The 15,070-nt window shown below is 41.7% G+C and overlaps 1 protein-coding gene across 1 annotated transcript in view; it reads left to right on the forward strand.

Moving 5' to 3' along the window:
- Positions 1-15,070, forward strand: part of LOC109464464 (collagen alpha-6(IV) chain-like) — a 29,014-nt gene that overhangs the window by 5,554 nt on the left and 8,390 nt on the right. The window contains exon 3 of the mRNA XM_019761454.1: positions 10,076-10,141. Within this exon, the coding sequence (XP_019617013.1) occupies positions 10,076-10,141 (66 nt within the window). The remainder of the gene's footprint in view (positions 1-10,075; positions 10,142-15,070) is intronic.

A 15,070-nucleotide genomic window follows, 5' to 3' on the forward strand; every position in this document is an offset into this window, starting at 1 on the left:
CGTTCCACCTGGTCACGTGACTTGCGGGCGGGGACTGTTCGCTAATTTCATGATCGAGCGGGAGGGAGCAGAGAGCGGGTTTTATACGTCGTTGGTTAGAGACGCACTTGCTTGGGATTAGCATCTGTCGGTTCCAGCATGGAGTATAACTCCATGGTTCTAGCAGTGGCAACGCTGGCAACAATTAGTATGTTGTAAAATTGTTCTGCTGAACTATAGACACGCAACGTTATGCAAAAAAAATTCTTACATAATATGACGCACACACATGTATACCAGAGGGTATATATATATATATATATATATATATATATGGAATATATAAATAATTATGCAACAAGCGGTTACATTGTTGTCCACACCGCCGGCGACTGGAAGGTGCGTGCTGCAGGTAACCTGATACAGTTGTATGAATCCCTGGTTTGAGAAGTGTATCAATTGTGCAACACTATGTCTGTGATATCGCAGCTTATAATAATAACCGTGGTGAAAATTATGCAGGAAAGGAAATCATTTATGTTTGATGTTACAAAGACGACATTCTGCCCTTTTTGTGCGGTAGATTGCGTTTTTCTGCAACTCTTCCTCCCTCCCGCTGATCATGAAATTAGCGAACAGTCCCCGCCCGCAAGTCACGTGACCAGGTGGAACGTATACGCGGAGGCGGCGAGCTCGTCGCAGCGCATATTTTGTCAAAAAATGGGTACTTTAAAAGCTCGTAAAGCACGGAAACTTGTCAGAAATGCAGGGGGAGGCATATAGGAACATATTTGTGGTGGTGGATTTTGCCGGCGTTGCGCGAGGGCCGAAATTTTGCCAAGAGTAGTGGGCGTTCGCAGCGAACCCGGAAGTAAAAGTGGGCGTTCGCCAAGAAGAGAAAAAACCCAGTAAATTTCGATTTATTTAAGTTCGGCTCGATGGATTCGCTTCAAACTTGGCATGGACACCCGCGAGCACACTCTGGACATGACCACACCAAAAATTTTAAGATTCGTGCGACAATTGGTGGGCTTTCGTGGGCGTTCGCTAAAAAGAGAATGCGTTAATTCCCAAGGGATTGGAGGTCAGTTGCTGCCAAGTTCAAAAGGCTTTGAAAATTTTAAAGTTCTGATTACTGAAATTATGTTAAGTACACAAATGCATGTACTTCTTCATTTGATCTGCAGCCAGAAAAAATTGTTACATCTTGGTGTACAGTAGTACAAGATATTGACACAAAGTTGGTAAAAGCTCTTTCTTGAAGAAAAATGGTATGTAAAGGAAACACCTACTTGTGAATGTTGGTTGCACTGTGACAGAGTGACTCTCACACCACTGTGAAGTTAGGCACTCAACTTCTCAAGCAGTCATGCAGACTGAAATGATCATGAATCTACTATGTCCGCTTATGATCCCAAAACAGATGATAGATGAAAAATCATAACTTTTAATTAATTGTCATATCTTATGAAGAGAAATGTAGCCGTTCGGACAAAAAGATCTTTCACCCTAAAATCTGCTTTGATATTGTTATTCCTTGAGATTATTTCACATTTTCCACTATTGCAAGATGATCCTGCTGATATGAATAGGGAGAATATAGTATATTCTCCCTAATTATAGGGAAGCATTGTTGTCTCAGGTTGCTGCCATGTTTCAGTGACCATCCAGGTTGTCTATGGACTTCCTATCTCCTCACTGATCAACTCTGACCCTTGACATAGCACCCATTTATTAGAAAGTTGACAACATTGCCTTTACTTGTGCTTGTGTGTTGAACTGAAGACAGCTGAAGCAGATTTTTAAGGCTGCCAGACTGCTGCCCATTGTTTGATACGGTACAAGACTGAAGTTGTGATTGGTTACAACACATTGCACTTCCATTGACGTGATGTGTCTGGAAAACTTGGCAATGAAAGGGGCCAACCTTCCTGACCATGTGCCACAAATTATGGCCCGTTTTGAACTTTTTGGAAGGAAACAGGAAAAATGTTCCGGTAAGACATTTCAGCCTTTGAAATTGAAGGAGACCTATTGTATGCATCATTCAAAATCTAATCGCTCATAGGAAAAATGTACATGCTCAATTTTTCTCCCATGACATGCTGCCATGTTGTTGTATACTTACTTACATTTATCAGACAGGTCAGATTTTAACTTAATGCATTTAGACATGAAAATTGGTTATTCTTTTGTCCAGTTTTGAGCCATGAAGGTTGCAAGCTGAGACATTTCTGTGGTTACCTTGCCTCTTCTGGCTCTCAGGATGTTTGAAATACTTTCAGTCGTGTTTGGTCCAAAAAAGGTGTTGGCATGTTCCATCACAACCTGTTGAAAGGTGGTTATGTCTGTTCGGACTAGCCTAGACAGGAAGTGGCCCCTGCACAGCCTTGTCAGCCCTTCCGTCTATCTCGGGCAGGTAATACCGCGGTAAGACATGTGGTAAGACCCGGGCAGCGTAGGCAGGAAGACGCCCTCTTCATAGCAGGCAGGGCAGAATTCCTGTCTAGCACAGGCCAGACCGATTTCCTCGGGATACAGTCCTGTATTCATTCAACTACCACTGCGTTGTACCAAGGCTGTTATCACGAAAAACAGCCACATAGATTACCAGGTCTATGTATCTATACACCAACGCTTATTTGTCGTGTCAAGGCATGTTGTTTCAGTGCATGAAACGAACCTTACGCCCAGGACGTTCATGTTTCACACTGAGCATAAGTATTTCATAACAGTTGTGACGCGAACAGAAGTGAAGGGAAGGTCAGGTTCACAGTGGAATGTTCCGGACTTGAAAAGATGGACCTTTATCCAGATGGGAACATATGTTGAGGACAGTAGGTTTAGTTTAGACTCAGGGGTAAGTGTAGTGTTTGACAGCCTCTTCCTGTTACGACTGCCCTGGGTCAGGGTCACCGTCTACGTGTAGCTACAAATCAACCTCCTACATTTCACAAGTTCAGACAATGGTAATGAATCCTAACTAAAGACGGCAAATAGATGCCATGACCCAGACACAACAGACGAACTGGACAGAGACCTCTTACCCTTCTGACTAATTTGAGTGCCCTTGTGTGTGTGGTTAGGGGTATTGACACAGACTCTGTTGGCTGATTATACAATTGGGACATAAGTGGTGGTAAATGTTTGCTGTCAGTAAATAACGGCTTGTTGGAATCCTTTATCCCCAAGCAAATATTTCGCAGCAACGGTGTAGGTATCCTCAACTTCCTCTGGAAGCTTGCTGGTACTTGTGAGAGGATATTTGCCTGTGCATCTACATGTACCATAAATGCCACTGCGCCCCAGAGATGGAAATGTACAAAAATATCAGAAGGAAGTCAACTTTTCCTACACTTGAAAAAGGGGTCTGTGCAGAGGCTGATAAAAGCTGCTCGCTTGATACTTGAAGTCAGACTCCAGTGGCTTCCGAGCAAGGCCTTCCTGTGAGATCAAGAAAAGAAAAAAGTATCTAAAGCCTCACATTTATCAACATACCAGTTGTTTACATCTGGTTAACGTCAAACTCTATTACCACTAATTAAAGTCGTTTCTAACTTGAAATATGTCAGTACATGTTTACATTACAAGATGGGAAGGTGATCACTCTAGGCACCTGTAATGAAAGAAGAAAGATGTCATCAGATATGCATTAACTACGATCATGGACTTCAATCCGACAATTTATGTAGCTGTCTGCCTGCTACAATGTAAGTTAACCTTTTTTTACCAAATCTGTATTGGGTACAGGGTTAGGCAGCAAGGAGAAGGTTAATGGTTTGGGTTGGTAATAAATCCACACAGTTTGATAACAAATGTCCAGAAATTCATGAAACAAGACGGACAATGTGTTTTAACCAGACAATAAAGTGCTTCTTGTACTTGAACCTCAAGGCATTTACTACATTTATATAGGTTACAGTACATGTCAACAGGGACTAGGCCTAGAGGCTATAGTATAAACTGTGTAACAGTATGTAAAACATCTGCTGAATCAGTTCAGGTAAAGGTTGAAGTTCGAAGACTTAGCATACTTTAAACCCCATTAGGAGATGGTAACCCAAGTCTAGTTAGCCATTAAAGAACCAGGTGTGAATAAGTAGGGAAGTCAATGCAGAAAGAAAAAAAAAACATGTTTTCAGTTTTGCAATCCTCTCAATTCTGATGTATGGTACTACTGCCCTCCCAGGTTTCCTGATTACGATTTGCCAATAATAAATGCTAAAAAGACTAAAAGGATGTTCTGCAGTCCTCTCAGCAGTAAGACCTGGTATTGATGTGTTGTGCCCTCCCTGGTTTCTTGATTAACATTAAGATCTCCTGATAATAAGTGCTGTGCTAAGCAGAAAATCCTCCTGTCTCTTAGGAGATTAGAAGTTTTTAGTCTATGATTAGCGCTAACGATCTTCCTGGTATGAAGCCTTAAAGACCTCCTGGTATGGGTCTCCTTTTTTGGCTGGAGAATTTCTATACCTCAACAAATTCGATCCACTATTGATTGTCAAACTTTTGACAGCAAAAGTACAAGCTTGTGAGAAAACAACCTATTGATATTAAACTTTCAAAGCTTTAGAATTTCAGGAGAATTTCTGAGAAATCATTGATATGAGAAGATGGGAAATTATCCCTGGTTCAGCATCTTCCCGTCTTTGCTGCTGGGATGCAGGATTTCTGGTTCAATCATGCAGAAAACCATTATTGACAAAACTACAGGTCTCTTTTTTTGTCCTGTTTACTGGGCTTACTGGACCACATGACTTCCCTGTGGTGTCTCTATTATCCCATTCATCTCCTCAGTTCATGCAGAGTTAATGAAAGCTTCATGCAGAGTTAATGAAATAGAACTTACTTTGCAGCTTCAAAACTGTCTTGTCCATTGGGGCAGAAAGGTGCAATGAAGGTTTCTCCATCCTTCATTCCTTCATTCATTAAAAGTAGGGGGTGGCACCAAGTCAGTAGGACAACATAAACTTGATAAAAAGCAACAAAAACATTAAAGTGTATTTGAAAAATTATGTTTTTGTACTTTACTGCATCTTTGAAATATTAAACCTTTAACACATAAGGATCAAGTCTTACGTAGATAGTTACAATGAACCATTGATCATTTATACCAAAAATAATGTAGCTTCAAATGTACAATTTACATGGATAAACCAGTAAGTACCAACTCAGAAGAATAACTATCTACTAAGAAACAGACACCAATCCGAGTTCACCAAAACTATGTATTTAATCTTAAGATTCATTCGTATGTTTCAAATCTCGTGAGTTTAAAGTAGGTTCTCCTTCAATGCTGACAACAGGAAGTGGAGTTAGACATGTAGATGTTTTGAGATTCCCAAGCCAAATTGCCAGATCGTTCTGGGCCGTGAACAACTATACTTTCATAACTGGAGGTCAAGTACTTCGGGAATAGCACACATGCTTTTCCATTTTGAAATGTTTGCCAACAAGTCAAGGATGGCTCCCTTTCCCACAATGCTATATGCTTGCTTATAATCTTCTTACAAAGAAAAAGAATGACAAAATGCATGCCTACATGTAAAATTATTAATAATTATTGCTTTTATGTTAGAGACATAATTACAACAGACCAATGACTACTGAACCTTCCCAACACAAATCCCTAGTCTTCCCTGTAACTTAGTGTAAGTGTCCAACAAGATCTAATTAAAGCATTGTGAGAACTTCTGGGTTGTGATTGGTTGACGTCTGACAGCCATGTTTGTTTTCGAAAGAGTAGGGACAACTTCTGTGTTCTTAGTGATGCACTCTTGGAACAAAAACAACTTCTAGGACTAGGCGTACATATCTGGAACAGTACGCCTTGACCGATGTGTGCCCAGCTGAGTGATTCATATCTTGTATTTGGTAAGGAAAACCTCTATCCTCACAAACGCCAGACAGCTTAGTTTGGGATGTTTGTGGTTTCCTGTGAGGGTTTTGTGCTGTTGGAGATCTGCAGATACCTGTAAGACCTCCCAGAGAGCCCCCCACCCATCCCCACCCACAACATAGACATTACTCATGTCTTAAACAAGCAAACAGGTGAAGGAGTCTCCTGTTGCCTACTTCAGCCACAGAAAGCTAAACAAAGCCCTGTGGCCTGGCATATTGTTGTCAAGTTCTAGACTGAGGAAATCCTGTGGTTCGCAGACAATTGCTACAGACCAAAATCTCTTTATTCAAAGTTTCATACACACTCGAACTGGTCTGACTTTAACCTTCAAAATGTCATGCTGTTGACCTCATTGTGAGGCAGGCAAATTTGCATATGTATGAGATTACTTTGGCATGTCAGGTAAATCTGCAAATGTGTCCAGAAGTGAAGTAGAGTTCGTTAGGAACATTGTCACGTCAACGTTGGTGACAAAAACCTTAGGGTTAAATGACGCCAAGCAAGCTTTGACTAAGTTATGCTTTCTTTGTAATAAATCAATGTTAATTTATGTTAATTCAATAATAACTTTTATCCATAATGCTACATGTATTCACTGCTGTTACTGTTAACTTGGAAATAAAATGTGTACGCATATGCCAACAAAAAGAAGAATAATCAGATCCAGTAGCTCAGCTGAAAGTGTTTTACACAAACTTGCCAGAGAAAATACTGTGGATGCACACACCTGCAGTGAAACACTGCTTCTCCCTTATTGGCTAGATTTTTAAATAATGGGCAGCCAGGATCAGTATTTTGGCATGGAATAGGTGAAAAGTCTAAGAAAACAGTATCTATTACTGCATGATTCACAGCGGGGAGAAACATCCTTGCCAAGTGTAGACCCAGGGTAGCCTACCTTTAGCCCTTTGCTGAAAGGTACTGCCTGTGTCTATTTTCATCTTGGCAGTTTCTCACACGCTAAGAACATAGATTCTGTCGAAATATTGCCTGTGCCAAGAAAACTGTTTGTAGCCTCAGGTAACCTATTAATCAGAAATGCCTAACTAGCAAACCTCCCTTACGACATCCCACCAGTACTGTACCGGGGTAAGGACCCAGTCAAAGTCGTCATACCAAAGCTCTACAACTGCAAATTAAAGGCATTCTTGAGAGTGGTGATGTGTTATATACAAAATTTAGCTTTCTACTGAACTGAAGGAATAGTTTGTTGTAGAGCCTCATCAACAGTTTGTTCTGCTCAGGGTATAGCTTACAAGATTCCTTCCAATGAAGGGCGATAGCATGTCTAAGTTCTGTTACGAACCCTAACACTCAGGTAGATCAGCATTCAAGCCCCATCCTAGAGAAAGCATGCCTGACCAATAGATCAGCTTCAATCTTTTTTTACCAAAATACACTGGAAATTGACAGTGCATGAAAATGGATCGAGTTGAGTTTCATGCTGATGGGATTTAAGTCTAGTACACAGCATTAACATACTGGATTAAGAGCTACACAAAGAGATGCCTTATTTGTGAAGAAATTTTCCCTTAAGCCAGCATGACAGCCCCCACCACTTCAGGTGAGGTGGAGCATACCTCGTATTACCTGAGATGCTTCGTCTGAGGACAAAGACAACAAATGGTTAAAATGCTGATCACCAAAGAATGCGGTCTAAAGAAACTATACCATTTGGTGGTGCATTATTTTTAGAAGTTAAAAGTATTACCGAGGGTAAGGTCTGAATTTCCCACATTTTATCAAACATATGTCAGGGCTAGAGATGCTGTACCATCAGCAAATGCAGATAAATGCAGGTTTTTATGGTGTCAACCTGCACCTAACCTGTACTGTAACCTGTGTAGGATTTCGAGCCCTGCGTGTTCTTGGATCCAACATTCACAGGGAATCACAATAAATGATGACATTTTTACTGATTGACTGATACATACACTTGTGTGTGTGGCCCATCGCAGGAGGTCAGTATGTGACATGATAGGTAAAACCACACAAACAAGGAGTTGTATCAATAACATTAACAAAGTCTTTCCTTGAGAAACTACGGCACCAGGAAATCAAATCTAAGGATAAGGAATGCAGTAACCTTTCGTGGATAGATAAGGATGGAGGGGGTTAAGGGGTTAAACGTAGCCCATCTTTAAAGTACAACAAAGCAAGGTTAACCCCTTTTTATTCTTGATTTCATACTGCTTGAATACTCTGTTTCATATAAATATGATTTTATAGCAATGCTCAAGGTCTTGACATTGTGCTACATGGGAAAATGGCCACAAAAAATGTTCAAGGTTTGTTACGTAATATAATAGAGCCTAGCTGAAAGTTGTGTGGAGTGATGAAAGCCAGCTCAACTTTGACTTATCAAAAGTTCACCCTGTGCAGTAAGGTGTTTATCATCACTTTCTACTGAACTTTTAATGTGCATGTACAACTTGGGCCGACTTTAGACTGACGACGGTATACGATCGCACGACAATCGTTGTTGGCGACGGCTGGCTTTAGACACATGACCAGAATGTGTGGCGAACACCCGCAGCGCAGGAGGGCACGCCGCGCGCCAATTCAAAATGGCGAGAGAACCCCTTTTTTCGGCATGCTGCAGCAGATTGTTTTTATTCTGCTTTTAACTCGTTGTCCTGTTGATGAGACGCCGAGTTTGTGCCCAGCAAATAAGGGGTATATGGCACATGTACCGAGCGGGGCAATACTCCGGGTTTGAACCCGGCGTTCGGTGCTGACGTCGGCCTGGCTACATTGGCCGGGAAATGTGGATCGGCGGATTGGTTCACACAGGAAAAGTAGCGATTGGTGGCAGGGGATTGTACTAGACACGTATGACGATATAAAGTCTTTGGTTTGACGACATTTAATGATACAGGCGATGTGCTTGGACATGAAATAACGCTTGCAGGCTTATTTGCATAAGGCTAATGACCTCCCACTTCCGTCGCCGGCGACGGTTCACTTTAGACGGTGGAAAATCCTCCTCGGACCCCCCGCTGAAGGATCGCACGATAGGGTCCGAGGTGGTAGTGACGACGATTCGAGGATTACCGTCGTGCGACTATTTTGATCGTGTTTAGACGGTGGTAAAATACCGTCGCCGGCAACATCTTGACGATAAACATTCGTACGACTATCGAACCGTCGTCAGTCTAAAGTGCCCCTTGGACAACATGTGATCCTTGTAAAGCTGGGCTTGTAATATTACTGCTAATTAATAAGTCCCTTGTACTACTGGTTCAGAGAAGTTGTGTAAATAATGCATTCCAGAAATCGTTGTAACTTGTACACAACCTGACCCATGTCAGCTTGTTATTTTAGTCTATAACTCCAGACTTTCTGCCAAAGGGCCCTTTGCAAACATTGGAGTGTCATTTGATGCTCTCTTTCTGCTCGAGACACCCTGGCCGGACTGGAGATGCAGCGACAGCCATTTTTATAGAGAAAATGTTTTACGCAAAAGAAGTGCGCGCCGCCATCATTATTTTCTGTGGAATAACTGCAGAAGTAAGAGCACCCCCACAAAGCTGAAAAACTGCATTGTTGGCAACATACTGTGGGTCACTGAAATTCGCCACAGCGCCCACATATATGAGGCAATGCAAAATGCAGCTGGTAAAATTTTCAATCGCCCCACTGTGCCGCCCCGCCCACCTTTTCTACATAAAGATTTCGAAGAAGACATTAAATACTATTCCAACAGTGACATTAACTTAGCTTTACTTGACTCATAAGCCTTTCCCTCTCAAAATGCAGGATAAAAGTTAAAACATTTCTAAGGCACCTCTTTCTAAATTTGATTGTCTTAGATGTTCAACAGTGAATACCAGTGGTGGGCTGGCATAAAAACCTTGTGACAAGCCTTGGTACTGTCCAGCTGTGGCTCATTGTTTATGCTGCATGACATATCTCTGAAAGAACAATTAAGTTGATATGTTTACCTTTCAAGTCAAGGTCAAACAACATTTCCTCGCCATGTCTATTTAGTGAATATTTAAAGCATTTTTACTGGCTTGTATTGTGATAAAGCAGCTTCAGTTGTACCACATGATAAGCACAGGCAGTGCTGATTTTGGTGGCCAATGAATGACAAGATACACCAAAGTTTGTTATATTTTGACACACCTGTATTCAGTTTATTCCTGTGGAAACCATACTCATGTTCTGTTGTTTTGTTTTTGTTTACTGCAGGGTACACAATGTTTGGGTTGCAGTGGCCAAAATTCTTGCTCCTGTGTAGGGCAGAAAGGCAATAGGGTAAGTACAATCAAGTGTTTCTGACAAGAACTTAGAATTAAGAAGGATGGGGTTTGCTACAGCCGCCATGCATCTACTCTGATGCCTGCGGCTTGATTGATTGGTTTGCTGACTTATGATCCTAACATCTGAGGGCCATATTGCCTTGTTTAGTGCTACCTGAGTTTTCAGCCAATCAGGACGTACCTTTTCAAGAGATTAATGAGGTTTTTACAGGTAGGGTCCTGATTGGCTGAAAACTCGGGTAACGCTAAATAAGGCATGGCCCTCAGATGTCAGAGTTCCCTTCAGCACAAGGTTAACCTGGTTAACCCCCATAGATCGTGCCCTGAAGGGAACCCTGAGATGTGACGATGATAGGGACCTTAACCATGACACTTGGAGGGTTGAATGTACAGAGGTGACTCAACATGTACACAAGTATGGAATATTGGTATTCATAAGTCTCTTCCTTTATGACACAATACAAATTCTACACAATGTTCTAATTGTTTATTTTTAGGGGTTATAAGGATCGAATCATAAATGACAGGTGGACAGGTACTTTTGTTACCAATGGGGTGTGTGGAGAAAAAGTCTTTCAAGTTTGGTTTGAGCAAGAGCTGAAGTAAAGTTAGGGAACTCAAAATCACCAACCACCATGATTGTTCAGGCATATCAACATTGCATGACGATTGTCTGTTACTAGTATTCCTGACAGACATACCTGATCAGATCAACCAATTATATGTAGCAGCCAACCAGACTTGGAAGTGTTTTTCGTGGGTGAAGTCCAAGAAAAGGGCACTAGCCAGACTGACATCCAAGCATGTTGGCTTGACTGATGTGGATGAAGTTTTAATTTGATTTGAGAATAGACAAGTGACAGGTGGGCTGTGTCTGAGAGAGGCACATGATTTGGCTTCAATCCCTGTGTGACGTCGTGACTCCATTCAAAGAAGAAAAGTCAGCTGTTGGCAGCACAACTCTTCCATTTTGGCTGCTGGTGGAACTTACAGTAAAAATACCACACATCTTGATACCCTTGCAAATCTATAACAGTAAATTCAGTTACAATATAGTGCTGAATATAGGTATTAGGACAGGGTGTCTGGCTTTTTTAGAGGATGCACACCTTGCAAATGAAACCAAGCTCTGTTGCTGTATTGGCTACAGATCCAAGATGGCAACTAGCCATTTCTAAGGGTGACAGACTTCTGACATCTGCAAAAGGATGTGTTGATAATTTCTAAATATGAAGACATGACAAAAAGGATATTGAAGAACTTTCCACACAAAATGTAATGAAGTTTCGAGTCTTCAACCAACCAACATGGCTGACGTTGAATTGTGTCATAGTTGCGTGACTGCAAAGACCGCACTAGCCAGTGGATATCCTTAGTGTCAATGGGCCCGGCCTTGGCAAGGAAAGGCCAGATGTAGTTTCCTCACGTTTGTCCTGAGTAGGTGGAACAGCTGGGATATCTCCTGTCCCCCACGCATGGGACTGGTTGGTTGTGTATGCAACCTTAGCTAAAGTGAGCTGGAGAAATAACAGGTCCCACTTTTGAACAGACACAAGTGCTACCAAAAGGACATCCCTCCCCACACATCATCGTACATCATGTGATGTCACTGTGCAATTGCACTTGGGACGAAGATGGCATGTCATCTTTCCCGTGGTCTGTTCTCAACCCTCTAATAAAGAAAGACCTATTCACAGTTTTGTTCAAACAACTTTTTTGGCCCAAATACATAGTTAATATTCATCAAGCTAGAGTCATTAGTAACAAACTTCATTTCACATTGACCCCCAAAAATTATGATGATGAATAAAAAAATTGTTTTCATGCTTTTCTGGAAATGTTGTAGGCATCCTCTTGTGTAAAGGATAAACCCTAATATTAGCAAAACATGATATGCAAATTGGTTCCAGAATTCGACCAGAAGTTTCCCAAAGTTGATGGCAATGACCTCTTTTGCTGACGTGTCTTGGCCATAACCTTGTCTCAAGGCTGTGACCCCGGGGGTTAGACAAGGCCATCTGAGTCTAATTATACTCGAATTCTGATCAAAAGATTTGATTTCCAGCATACAAATTTTGACCTGTGCCTTTCTAAAACTTTCTAGAACTTCTCTTACATGTCAAGTGTCAACCTTGTTGTGAAGTTAACAAGACATATGGTATGCCAGTCAGTCACCTTTGACTGGATGCTGGAGACAGGAAACAGTTAAAGAGAGCTGATGTGTTCTGTATAATTGTGTTGTTCCTGCCCGAGGATCACTTAAACTTCTCTATATATCTGCTTATGTAACTTTGAGACGAGTCTGTTAAAAGATTTTGACAGTAAATGACCACCACCAATGGAAGACTGAGATCCCATTGTCTCCCTAAAGGTTGACATTGATGGGTGCATAGTCTGGAGGTCAACAGTAAGACAGTCCATGGCTAGCGGGATGGGGTCTGGTAAATTGTGTTAGTATGTCTGCATTCTTTGCAGCTCCAGCTGATTGGGAACAGGCACCCAGCCGACACACAGGAAAACACCTCACCAACTGGCCAGCATCCAAGTGATTAACACTCCAACCAACACTACGTAATGATTTTACAGCAAATATACAGACATGTGTGTTACTTTACCTCTATGTTTACCATAACCCGCTGTAATCAACACAAACTTGTTGCATGGAGGAGGTCTGCAGCAGGGTAAAGGTTAAGGTAAAAAGTACATCCTAATGAATCACAAGTGCCGAACTTGTCAGCAGTCCAGGATCCTTAACCCTCTGTGCAGTCAGACTTAAGTCCTTTTAACCATTTTAATTAGCTGAAATTCACAACACTAATTTGCAACAAATGCCTAGTTTGAAAAGATAGAACCCTCATCTAAAGAGTAAGATCTAGAGCACCATGTACTCCTTCAGTTAAAGCTGGAACCTATTAAAATAGAGTGTGCTCTGTGGACAGCCCTAATCTTGAAGTGTTTTTATGCGTAGAAAGTAGCCGAGTGACTTTTAGGTTTATTCACACTTGCGCTTAGTAAAAGGAACTTTTTTCAAGTTCAATTGCATTAGTATTGGAATTGAAAAAGAGCTCAACTATAAGTATGAATGACTGGAGTAGTCATTTGTAACATTTGAAGGGTTAAACTTGAAGCACCTCCTTATAATGATGCGGAAATTCCAGATTGAGAGAATATAAATAGGCTTAAAAGTCAGCTGTTCATTTACAAAAATAGAAACTGATGCTTTGAAGACAGCCGTCTTAATTATGTGTAGGAGGGATTTTTTTTATAGAAATAAGCTTAATATTAAACAATTCATCATAACATGTGTTGTCACTGTCTAAATTAAGTGTAGGAGGGATTTTTTTTATTGAAATAAGTAACAATTCATCATTGTACATGCTATAGGGCTTATTCACCACAGATCGTCACGTGACTCTCCCCCTGGCGTCCGCCATTTTGGGGCTATCGCTATACGCAATGCTATGCAAACTCTTGGCGATAGTTGTGTATTTTGGGCCACAATCTACGTTTTGGACACTCTTCTTGTTAGGAACATTGTCCTTGGGGTTGTTCTGGCTCCGTGTCCACTTTTCATGTTGTCAAGATTGGCTTTTCAGTCTTTCTTTGCTGATCAGAAATCGGTGTGTTTAATCCTGGCGCGGCGTACGGGGCTGTACATGTACATGTAGATTGAAACGTGGGTAGCCATGAACACGGTAAAATGTTGGACTCGGAGCTACCTGTCCCTTTACTCTGTGGTAAATGTCCATGTAGAACAGGGCACTGGCAACTTGTAACACTCACCTTGTCCAGCCACAGTCGCGGCAGTGCGGACTGAGGATGGCGGCCGATGGCCCCGCATTTGTTTGTTATTATCCAGACACAGTCCGGGGCTGTTCCAAAATAGCGACCTTTTGCGTATCCCGACTACAACGCACTTGTCACCACGCAACTGCATGTCCCACAACACTCTCTACACATCCTGATACAACGCTTCCAGACTCTTAGAGGGTTTGAACCGATGTTGTGTGTAAAAACTTCGGCCCAGTACCAAATAAGTCGCGTCAATGGACTCCGCTGGCGGTAGACGCCGTCTCGATCAGACTGATCAAAACTCAACAAAAACGGGTCAATCCCAACAGATTTTATTTTGTTCCAGTAACGAGAGGTATGAGTGGTGGTAAACTCTTCGTGTAATAGGACAAAGGACAGTTTACCTAACGTTTGTCGGCCATTTCAATGCTTGGAAACTCGCTGTAGGCGCTGTAGCCCCAAAATGGCGTCGCACGGGACATGAGGGGTCGTGACGTCATGATGACGTGTGGTGAATAAGCTCTATACCACAGCTTACATGCCCAAGTACTCTGTGTACTCTGTAAGCTTTGGACACTTCGTAGAACTTTATTGAAAGACCTACCAGAAAGAATTCATCTGCTAAGACAGTTGTCACTTATGTCCCTGGAGTTTCATGGAATTTTGCAAACAACCTTGATACTTTACGAGCCTGGTCCTTGGCCAACTCAGTCAAGGCAAGCCTTTTGCAGGGGTGGAGGAGGAGTTCAGGTCAAAGTGAATGCTGTCTTACATACACAAAATATAAACAAGAAGCCATAGGTGACAATTCTCCGTGAAGTATTATATATTGCAACAAAAAGAAGTAGCCATTGGCGACAATTCTCTGTGAAGTGTGATAAATCGAACAAAGAAAAATTGTTTAAACGCGCGTCGGCTCAGTCATCTTAAGACGCAACAACCAATCAGAGATGCGAGATGCCTACACGTGACGCGGGAAGGGCGCGCGATGCCCGAAATATTTTTGCGTCAATATTCAGCGCCGTGATTCAAGAGATTAATACCCGGAAACAATTTTTTCTTGTTTTGAACGCATTAACATGCATTTACGCTAATCTAGTATGATTCAGGGTACTTTTTTTTTAACCTGCCA

This window comes from Branchiostoma belcheri, unplaced genomic scaffold (genome assembly GCF_001625305.1).
Source record: "Branchiostoma belcheri isolate BF01 breed outbred unplaced genomic scaffold, Haploidv18h27 scaffold139, whole genome shotgun sequence".
Taxonomy (NCBI): Eukaryota; Metazoa; Chordata; class Leptocardii; order Amphioxiformes; family Branchiostomatidae; genus Branchiostoma; species Branchiostoma belcheri.